Below are 10860 nucleotides of genomic sequence, written 5' to 3' on the forward strand. Positions count from 1 at the left end.
GGGATCAGGGTGCAATGATGGGTGAAATGCCCCAGCTGCCATGGGGCTGGCCCTCCATGCACAGCACAAGTAGAGGCCCCTCCCCAAATGAATCTGCGCTCCCACCCCAGGCGGGTGCATCGAGTCCCTGCCAGGGTGGGGAGTGACCCCAGGCCCTCATAGATTTCAGCCGCGCCCTGGTTCCCAGGAGTCATGGGTGCCCGGGCTGTGGGCAGAGCTGGCTGGGAAAGGCTCCTGGTTTCCCTGAGCCATTGGACTTTTGTTCCAAACCCTGGGGCAGGCTCAGTGGTTCCCCATGGATGGGGGGCTGGAGGAGCAGCCCATGAGGGGAATAAACACACAAGGAAGGACGTGTGTGTCCCAGGGAGGCCTGGGAAGCCTCTGCCCAGCAACAAGGTCAGTCTGCAGCCTTAGGCACCTGGGCGCCCAGTGTCCCAGGGACTCCCCACAGCTCACTGGGAGTGCTACCCCCCATGCTCCTCACGTGCCCAGCGCTCCCACTGACGCTATGGGGCTGGGTGTGGCACACATGCTCTCCTCTCTTGCCCCAGTCCCCTGCCTGCAAACTCTATCCACAAAGGGCGTGGACATCGCACCCATGCCCAGTCCACCCCGGGGCCTGTCTGCCATGGGGCCACTCCCAGCCACTCCAGGGGCCATTCCGGACCACCCGCCCACGGGAGCCGTTTCCCCCTGACCCTGTCAGACCCAGGGGCAAGGGGCTCAGATCCCAGCTACCAGACCCAGGGGCAAGGGGCTCAGATCCCAGGTACTGTGTTAGCCCCTCTCCTGGATGAATCCAGCCCCTGAAGTGGCTCAGTTCTGTAGCTCTGAACAGTCTCACGCAGGATAAATGGATCCTTGGTGGAACCTCGCCAAGCTCTTGGCCTCTATGACATCATGTGGCAGTGAGTTCCCCAGGCTGAAGGTGCATTGTATAAAATCCCTTCCCCTGGTTTCGGTACCTGAACAGTCCCATTCCCTGGGGCAGCTCCTCTGCCCCCCACCATGCACTAGCCCCCGTGTTCAACAGGCGTATTCCACAGTGCTCCCATGCCCGCCTGTAAAGCTGGGATGGTAGAGTGCACAGGGCGCTTTCCCTGCAGGGGGAACATATCCCACATGGGCCCAGGGAGCGAGGAGAGCTGGAACATGCCAGCTCTCCTCTGCACGTGGGATCCCCCTGGGGGGTGGGGGGGGATGGTAACATGGAGTGAGCACTGTATGTGTGGGAGTTGTGACTGGCGCAGTTCCCTAGACTCTGATGGAGCAGCACCATGGACACCAGCTCAGGACCTGGCTATAGACCTGGAGCACTAGTCTCATGTGACCGCTGGGGAAACTGAGGCACTGAGTGGGGAAGCAAGTGGGTGGCTGAGTAGGGCATGGAACCCAGGAGTCCTGCTTGTCTTTGCCTCTTTCATTCCTTACTCCAGCAAAGCCCTGCAGGGAATCAGCCCCTGTGTTTATCCAGCCTGGAAGTCGCGGGGAGCAGGCTGGGGGAGGGGGGCCAGCCCTGGGCTCCAGCATGGCCCAGCTGGGGCGTTTGATGGGAGTTGGGCCCAGAGGGTGGCAGGTGCATCTCAACTCAACAGTGTCACTCAGGCATGGGTAGCTACTTTCCACGTTTATTCAAAGCCAGGCTGGGGTTGGGGGGATCCATGGGGCCAGAGCTCTCCAGTGGGACGAGCTAGTCACACAGCGAGGGCGCGCATCCAGATCCCCTTCCAGGGCAGCCGGCCCTTCCGCAGCCATGCAGAGCAGAACCGCTGGGAGACACTGAGCCCAGCCGGAACAGTGCTGCCATGGCAACATCCTGCTGCAGCTCTGTCGGGCCCACGGCCAGACACCCGCATGCTCTGGGAGCCCTGTCTGGCCCCCAGCACCAGAGCCTGCAGCTAATGAATCACAGAATCATAGACTACCAGGGTTGAAAGGGACGTCAGGACGTCATCTAGTCCAACCCCCTGCTCAAAGCAGGACCAATCCCCACTTTTTGCCCCAGATCCCTAAATGGCCCCCCCAAGGATTGAACTCACCACCCTGGGTTTAGCAGGCCAATGCTCAAACCACTGAGAAATCCCTCCCCCCCCATGGAGTTACCCTCACACACCCCGGGGGGCAGGGCTGGTGTCCCCATTGTACAGGGGGGGAAATTAAGGCACGGAGTGGCTCCGGGACCTGCCCAAGGGAGTCTGGCAGAGCAGGGTTTTCCAAGTCCCCGGCTAGTGCTCGAACCGCTGGGCCATCTTGCCACTGGACGCCTGCAGACCCCTTTGGAAAGGCTCCACGGCTCTGGAGAGGGGCCCCCAGGACCGGCCCCCTTTGGGGCACGTTGGCTGAAGCGCACGGCCTGGCTCTACAAGGGGCTGGGTGCCCTGAAACACCCCCACCGGGAGGGGCGCAGTTCCTGGCAGGATCAGGCCCCGGTGCCCTCCTGCTGGGACTCAGGAGTCCTAGGGACATGGCTCTGTCTCCTGCGCCCCAGCAGGTTGCGGCTGGGTCAGGGAGAGGTCATGCAGCCCTTCCCGACCCAGCTGGTCTCCTCCTGCACAGCCGGGGGGAGGCTGGGCCGGGGCACACATCCCGGGCGGCTGGCTCAGCACAGCTGGAAGTAGAAGTCGACGATATGGGCAGCGTCCAGGCTGGTGGTGAGGCCCAGGGGCTCGTTGGACTGGGCGGAGGTGCAGAGCAGCCAGCCTGGGTTGGCAGCCGACTCGAAGCGCCACATGCCGTCCTTGTAGGAGCGGAAGAAGGTGAAGCGGGTGGTTTCCTCACCGCCCCGGGACAGCTCCGTGATGTTCACGTCCTGCGCAGGAGGGGAGAGGCTGGTGAGGGACGGAGACTCTCCCGCGGGGGCCAGCCAGGGCCTGGGGCTGGTCTGTACTGAGTGGGGAGGGGCTCGGACTGGTGCCGGGCAGGGAGGTCACCAATGGGGTGGGCAGAGATCTGGACTCCAGTGGAGCAGGGCGGGATGGGAGCACCCTCTACCAGCCTGCGCTGCAGCCAGGCCTGGGCCGGGGGAATGGAGCCCTGGCAGGGAGAGGTCCTGTGGCAAGGGAAAGGGGGTGTAGGACACAGAGATCAGAGGTGGGGTCCCCACTCACCTCCAGCTGCAGCGCGGGCAGGGCGCCCGTCCCACATGCCAGGCTGCGGCGCCCGTCCTGGACGCCCAGGATGATGGGGAACTTCTCCCGCTCGAAGGAGCGGTTGGGGACCCAGCAAATTTTCTCTGTGGGGAGAAGGGAGGGAGGGTGAGCCCTAGGACAGATCCTCCTGCCCCTCACAAGGCCCCACTCGGCTCAGGCCCCTTGCCCATCAGATGAAATTACCGCCCCGGCGAGTCCCAGGGTGGGAGAGCCCAACTAGCTCTCAGACCACCCCGGTGACCTAACTGCCAGAGCCCCCAGCATGCCAAAGGGGCCGGATTTGGCCCACAGGGAATAAAACCAGACTGGCCTGGTTAGCACTTAGCATGGCAAGTGGGAGAGGGGGGTCTGCGTTGCCAGCCCTGGGGCCACAGGCCTAGAGCTGTAGCGTAATTGCTCAATGGCTGCAAACTGCACGGAGCTCGGGGAGATAGAGCCAGGCTGAGGCACCCAGGGCAGGGCGGGCCTGGCCAGGCCCAGCTGGAGGCTCTGGCTGCCAGGCGAGGGTGGTGGCACGGTGCCCAGCAGAAGATCTGCCCGGGAGGATCCCAGCCCCTCGCCCGCCCAGGGCAGGGGAAGCGGAGGGGGCAACGGGTGCAACCCACCTTCCAGCGCAGAGTTGGGCCCTTGCAAATAGCCAGCGACCAGCTGATTGTTCCGCAGGTAGAGAGACTTCTGGGCCACATCCCAAAGGCTGAAAGGCAGCGAGTGTGAGCCAACAAGCCGCAATCTAGATCCAGCCCCAGCACTCCGCCCCTCCCCTCCAACGCCAAGCACCCTGCCCTGCCCCTCCAACCCTCCAGTGCCCCAACCATCCAAACCCCAGCACTCCATCCCCAGCACTGAGCCCCCCAACACCCCGCCCCAGCACTGAACCCCCCCAGCACCCTGCCCATTCCCTCCAATGCCCAGCACCCTGCGCTGCCCCTCCAAACCCCTACCCCCCCCATACCCAGCCCCAGCACCAGTTCCCAACTGATCTAAACTAAACAGATATAACCTGCTCCAAGCCCAAATGAAAGCATCTACGCAGGGCCGTGCCAGCCTCTCTCTGCACAGCCCTCAGTGCCCCTGGACCCAGCAGTGCCACAAGACAACACGGGCCGATGGCCCCATAAACCCGCCAGCCCCGGGCCTCCCATAGGCCCCACTCTGCTGGCAGTGAGCTCAGGGATCCTGCTCCTGGATTGCTGAGGAGCTGATGGGTGCCTGGTCCCACTGAACATCCCTTGTCACACCCAACCCGTCCCGCCTGTCACCGCCAACGCACGCCTACCTCCCCCCCTCACCTGCTCTTTGAGCTGTGTGCTCGGCGGCCTATGCTGCGTGGGGCCATGCCCACCCTGCCTGGGAGGCTGAGACTGGTTTTGAACACCACAGGACAGTAAATGGCACAAAGTTTCAGAGGCGGTGGGGACCAAAATTCCCTGCACTTCTAGGATCTGCGCTCGCTTTCACAAGCCGCCCAGTCCCTTGTGAACCACCTGAGACAGGGACCATCTTTTTGATCCGTGTCTGTGCAGCACTTCACACAACGCGGCCCTGCTCCATGACTGGGGCTCCAAGGCCCTACCACAATACAGAGAGCAACCACCACAGGGAACCAGTCCGCCTTGTGAAAATCCTCGCAATCGGCCAATTTGACGCTCGACCACGGATCTGAACTCTGCAGCCCTGTGCTGCCAGGAAGCAGAAATCACTTACCGGTACTTGAAGACTTTCATCTGGGCGGCTGGCTTTTCATGAATCTCAGATGGATGTGCCTCTGAACAGAAACCGCAGAGAAAAAGCACTATCAGGTAACTGAGCCAACACACCGGACAACCCATCCTGCACCGGCTGCCCCTGCTCTGTGGATCTACTCTGCCATTGGACCAGTATGGGTCTCTTTATAGAGGCCGTCACATGCTCCCGCATGCCCGCAATGTACATCATTGCTCTATAGCGTAACTCATTCTGTGGTATCAAAATTTCCAGTAGCGTAATTGTCAACCTGCACGCCTTGCAGCCGGTGTCGTAACCAGCTGCGCTGCAACTTCCGTACTGCGGTGACCTTGTTTCCTGTGTGTCGCCTTGGAGGGAATGAAAACTATGGTCAGAGAAACCCAACTCAAATTCAAGCTGGAGGGGACTTGTTTAGAAATGAGCTGGGGTTTCACCTTTTTACAACTAAAAGGTCACTTATTCAAAGAAAATCAAATGACCCTGATTGGCCGCGGGCTGGCTCTGTGGAGCCGCTCGCTTGCCCGCCACCAAGGTCTCAATATATCAGCCCATTCTCTGGCTTGAAAACACAGTGATCGCGCTGCAAACGCCTGTCCTGCCTGGGCGCTGCGTCTCGGGCGGGCGGGGCAGCCTGCCTCCGGGATCCAGCTACAAGGAGATCAAATGCACTCTCGGCAAAAGAGGAAGGAGAAAAGCCCCGGAGAGCCGCAAGGCCCAGCAGAGCAGTAGCAGAAGAGAGAGCCCTTCGCAGCCGTAGCTTGCTGATGGCAATACAGTACCCAGGCCCGCCCGTGGCTCCGAGTCACCCATTCTTCACCTGCCTCTTGTCTGATTTCTTGCTGAGCTTCGCCCGCCTATTTATGCTGCTTGGAGCGAGAGGAGGCGGGGTCACACCTGGGAAGGCTGGCTCGGCTGGGAGCTGCTGTTGCACAATGCTGCTCCAGGCAGGAGGGAGGCCTTTGAGCGTGACCAGCCTGTGTTTGAGCACACTCAGCTTTACATGCAAACCATGCTGGGCAGGAAGCTAGAGCTGCCAACTCGGGGAGAAGACATTGCCAGAATCTCCCAGGCTGGCAAACTGGGGCCGGCAGTTAGGCTCCTCTCCCCAGGCACTAGGGCCGCAAGACAATACACTCAGCACTCCGGCATAGCCCCCGCCACGCAGCACAGCCCTGGGCTTTGTGAGCCCCATTACGGGTGACCAGGTGGAGCCCAGGCAGAGAGGCACCAGGCTGACAGTCACGGAGGCTCGCAGGCAGCCACAGCTATAAAGGAGGGAGGACAGAGCGAGATGGGGAGGCAGAAAGGCCTGGGATAGTGGAGGGGCAACAACCGGGCCAGGCTGCCTCTAAGGAACTGATAGGGAGACAACAAACGCCCTGGAGTTTAAGGGCTGCTTGATGCATTTTACGGCTGGGCCAACAGGAGGTGGCCAGAGGGAGACAGTTAGGAGACGGCCCGAGAGCAGCTGACGAGGGAGTCCCAGAAGTGGGGAGGACTGTAACCATCACTGCAGTGCAAAGAGCGACGGAGGTGAACCGGCTCCTGCACCGGCCGGCTGACTCGCCAGCACAACTGCTCACGGAGATGGCATCACACCAGCAACAGTCGTCCCAATGGCTGGAAGGCCTGGGACCGCCCACTGCTTCTCGGGTACCCGCCCCCATTCGGAGCATGTCCCCGGCACCTCCGGGCACTGCTCCAACCCTGGTGGCAGTGTCCTTGGTTAGGTCAGTCAGTGGGGCTGCTATAGTGGTGAACGTGGTATGAATCGGTCATAGTAGCCAGCTAGGCCTAGGAAGACCCAAACTTGTGTGCCCATTGGGCATAGACCTTATCCATCTAGGGGTGGACTTGCCCTCCACCGACCATGTATCCCAGATAATGAGATTCCTGTTTTCCCTATTACAAACTGGGTTAGCCATTAACCCAGCTTCCCTCAGTGATCGGGGAAGGGCAGCTATTTGTCCAGATGGGAATCCCAATCCTTGCTGGAGATGACTACATTGTCGAAGTATGCAGCCGCATGTTGATTATGTGGTTGGAGTAATTGGTCCACTAAACATTGAAAAGGGGGCCACTGCCCCCTGTAACCCAAAGAGCATCGTCTTAAAATGAATTAGGCCAAGTGGTGTAGGGGAAGCCGTCTTCTTCCGAGAGTCCAGTGATAAGGGGATGTTCCAGTATCTCTTTGTCAAATCCAGAGTGGTGATGCACTGGGCTTCTCCCAGCTGGCCTAAGAGTCCGTCCATCCACAACATGGAGTAGGAACAAAGTCCTCCCGGAAACACAGGGAGCCATCCGGCTTTGCAACCAGCACAACAGGACTCCTCCAGGGATTCCTCTGTTACCCCGAGTTCTAACATGGCCTTGACAGCCCCCCTCAATTTGTCGGTGATTGGTTGGAACCCGTCCTGTATTACTTTACCAGGTTCTGCATTAATGTGATGCTGGGCCATGGACGAGCTGAGAATACCTTTGGAAAAGTGGCCACCAGTTGGAGCACCTGTTCCTTTTGCTTCTCTCTGAGGGGCACTGAGCTTCCTTGCAGGCAGCTGTTAATTTGGAGTCCCGGATCCAGTTCCTCAGGATGCGGCAGAATGAAGAGGCCTTCCCTGGCTTTCCAGGACTTCAGCAAATGTATGTGCTAAATTTGCTGTTCTTTTTTCCCCTGGTTGTCTGGTTAAATAGTCCCTAGTTCCTACTGTCGTCACCGCTGTGGAAGGACCTCGCCACTGGGCCATTATCTTTGCTTCAGAGCTTGGAAGAAGCAGCAGAACTCGGCTGGGAGGCACATAGTCAGGCCTCAGCTTCTTTGAGGTTTTCTCTCTGGGACTGGGGCACCTAGGCTCTACCGTAATACACCTAATAATGTACAGCGCCTGGCACATGGGGGCCTGGTCCGTAACTAGGTGCTACCCCAATCCAGATAATAGCGGTCATATCAGCAAAGCTAGATGTCCTCCAGATGAACACAGCTGTGATTCTGTCCGATGCCCATCTGCCAGAGGGGTGAGGGGCACAAGGGGCCTGGGAATTTCAGACAGCCAATTTGTTAGCGTCAAAGCTCTCACTGACATCTGTGAGTGCAAGATCGAGCCCTCCTTGCCATGTCTAGTCTTCCTCTCTGTCTGAGCAATCTCCTTCCCTAGTGGGCGGGTGGAAGATTTGTTTGGACAGCAGTGGCCCCCTGCCACGAGCAGGAGCGGAGCCATGAATCAGACCTGGGCAGGGGCACAGAGGAAGGAAATGGGATTGAGGCTATGATTCAAGGCAGGGCTGTAAAGAGCCAGTGGGGGATGAATCAAAAGTGGCGGGGTGAGGGGAGGCGGGGGGGAAAGGGGGAGAGATGAGCCAGTACAAGACTCTGGCTCGATTTCAGAATGTTGCCTTGACTTATGAATAAATGACCTGAGATCTAGAAATGTGACATGTTCCCAGGAGAAAGAAAAGGAGGACTTGTGGCACCTTAGCAACTAACAAATTTATTTGAGTACAAGCTTTCGTGAATGCATCCGATGAAGTGAGCTGTCGCTCACGAAAGCTTATGCTCAAATAAATTTGTTAGTCTCTAAGATGCCACAAGTCCTCCTTTTCTTTTTGTGAATACAGACTAACACGGCTGCTACTTTCTTCCCAGGAGAGCGGCTGGGAACCTGCTACCCGACCCTCAATTCCCCAGCAACACAGATGCAAAAGGAATGTCTTATTTATGCAGAGCCTTGTCTGCTGCTCCTGCCCAAAGGGGAAGAGCTGGCCTGGTCCTACAGGAACTGAGATTGCCACAGCAGTCACTGCTGCATCCGCCCGTCACATCCTGTGAGAAGTGTCTCATCAGGCCCTGCACGAGGCCATGACTGTAACTATGACTGTGCCCCAGACATTGGAGGCCTAGGGAACGTTGCTGATTTCCAGGCAGAGGGGACTGAAGTTTTATTGTGTTGCAAAGCACAGAGTCACCCGCGAAGCTTGCCGACTGTACGTGCTACAGCAGGGGTGCAAATCAACTTCTCCCCTAGGAGACTGCCCCCTGGGTGTTTCCTGAGTGAAGCCATTCTGGGGCAAAACAGCTAGTTTCTTAAACAACTCTCCAGGGAAGCAGGAGCAGTATCCGATTTCGCCACTGGTTGGAGGTTATTTCCAGCTAGGTTGAAGTGTATCCTTCTCAACAGAAGACAGGGTGGGCTAGTGAAGACTGGGAAACACCAGATCCAGACTTTGTGTTGCAGGCGCAAATGGGGCATTCCCAGCCCGCCCAGGGTTCGGGGGTTGTGTAACTAGGAACCTTAATATTGTTTTTCCAGACCTGCAAAGTTCAGCTTTCATTTTAAACAGCCCCTGTCTCAGTCCCCTTTCTCCAGGCGACGGCTAGCTCTGGCCAGTCACAATGCAGGAGGAGCGGAGTTGTGGGCCAGGAAATTCCCTTTGTTTCTAATAAATATTTCAGGCTCGTTCAGTGACAGAGCCCGACCCTGGTGTGCTGCATGGGGACCTGCCTGGCAGCAACCTCAGTGGGTCTTGTAAACCACCCTGGGACGTGGGTGGATCACACAAGCTGTGAGGGCCCAGGTGACATTGCAACAGGGCAGAGCAGGTGCTGGCTAGCCCCCACGTGAGGCCCTGCTGCCTTGGCACCCCCTGCCCGGAGGAGATGTCCTTTTGGTGGAAAAGAGCAGTGAATTTAGTCCTCCAAGATCTGCCCAGAAAGGACATCGGGCATCAGCTATGAGTAGGGTTGCCAACTTTCTACTCAAGGTGTGGCCAACCTGAGCCGGAGAAGGAGCCAGAATTTACCACTATACACTGCCAAAGAGCCACAGTAATATGTCAGCAGCCCCATTAGCTCCCACTCCCCCCGGCTCCCAGTGCCTCCCACCCACCAGCAGTCCCACCAATCAGCGCCTCCCTCTCCCACCCCACACCTCCAGATCAGCTGTTTCATGGCATGCAGGAGGCTCTGGGGAGGAGGAGTGAGGGCACTGCAGGCTCGGGGAGGGGGCGGGAAGGGGTGAGTGGGGTCAGGGCTGTGGCAGAGCCAGGGGTGGAGCAGTGAGCACCATCCCGCACATTGGAAAGTTGGCACCTGTCGCTCCAGCCCCGGAGTTGGTGCCTAGACAAGGAGCCACCTATTAAACTTCTGAAAAGCCGCATATGGCTCCGGAGCCACAGGTTGGCCACTCCTGGGCTACTTGCACAAAATCGAACACCCTTGCCCCACCTCTGAGGCCCCGCCCCTGCCCCAAGGCCTCGCCCCAGCTCACTCCACTCCCCCTTTTCTCTGTCGCTCGCATTCCCCACCCTCACTCACTTGCTCATTTTCACTGGGCTGGCTCAGGGGGCTGGGGTGCGGGAGGAGGTGAGGGCTCTGGCTGGGGGTGAGGGCTCTGGGGTGGGGCTGGGGATGAGAGGTTTGGGGTGCAGGAGTGTGCTCCAGGCTGGAATAGAGGAGTTCAGAGAGCAGGAGGGGGAATCAGGGCTGGGGCAGGGGGTCGGGGCACGGGTGGGGCTCAGGGGTGCAGGCTCTGGGTGGCACTTATGTCAAGCAGCTTGCGGAAGCAGCAGCATGTCCCCCCTCCGTCTCCAATGCAGAGACGCGGCCAGGCACCTCTGCATGCTGCCCTGCCCGCAGGCACTGCCCGCACAGCTCTCCTTGGCTGCGGTTCCCGGCCAAGGGGAGCTGCAGGTGTGGTGCTTGGGGCAGGGGCAGCATGCGGAGCCCCTTGGCTGCTCCTATGTGCAGGAGCTGGATCAGGGACATGCTGCTGCTTCTGGGAGTTGCGCGGAGCCACAGCAGGCAGGGAGCCTGCCTTAGGCCTGCTGAGCCGCCGACCGGACCTTTAATGGCCCGGACAGCGCCGTTGACCACAGCCACCAAGGTCCCTTTTCAACCAGGCATTCCGGTCTAAAACTGGACTCCTGGCAACCCTAGCAATGAGTATTATTCCTCCAGTAACTAGAAGGCCTGGGAGCCAGCTGGCTGGATTCA

General features: G+C 59.1%; 1 protein-coding gene across 2 annotated transcripts; it reads right to left on the bottom strand.

The window, feature by feature from the left end:
• Positions 1-1608: 1608 nt before the first annotated feature.
• On the bottom strand, positions 1609-5722 carry LOC140903617 (interleukin-1 family member 10-like). 2 transcript variants are annotated; one of them, XM_073325160.1, is made up of 5 exons: positions 5654-5722; positions 4854-4914; positions 3755-3843; positions 3108-3232; positions 1609-2809 (listed from the first exon to the last, which is right to left on the bottom strand). In XM_073325160.1, exons 1-5 carry the CDS (start codon positions 5682-5684, stop codon positions 2600-2602), a joined length of 516 nt encoding a protein of 171 aa, XP_073181261.1. In that variant the 5' UTR covers positions 5685-5722; the 3' UTR covers positions 1609-2599. The 2 variants fall into 2 exon arrangements, with proteins under 2 accessions (XP_073181261.1, XP_073181260.1); XM_073325159.1 differs by lacking the exon at positions 5654-5722 and having other exon boundaries at positions 4854-5646.
• Positions 5723-10860: the final 5138 nt, after the last annotated feature.

The sequence above is a fragment of the Lepidochelys kempii genome, chromosome 26 (assembly GCF_965140265.1).
Source record: "Lepidochelys kempii isolate rLepKem1 chromosome 26, rLepKem1.hap2, whole genome shotgun sequence".
Taxonomy (NCBI): Eukaryota; Metazoa; Chordata; order Testudines; family Cheloniidae; genus Lepidochelys; species Lepidochelys kempii.

Excerpts from the sequence above, each read along its gene's own strand:
- LOC140903617 (XM_073325159.1), bottom strand. The coding sequence starts at position 4,978 with ATGGGTTGTCCGGTGTGTTGGCTCAGTTACCTGATAGTGCTTTTTCTC. Across the intron at positions 3,844-4,853 it reads ATGAAAGTCTTCAAGTACCG|CCTTTGGGATGTGGCCCAGA; the intron begins GTAAGTGATTTC and ends GCTGCCTTTCAG. Across the intron at positions 3,233-3,754 it reads GCCCAACTCTGCGCTGGAAG|AGAAAATTTGCTGGGTCCCC; the intron begins GTGGGTTGCACC and ends TTCTCCCCACAG.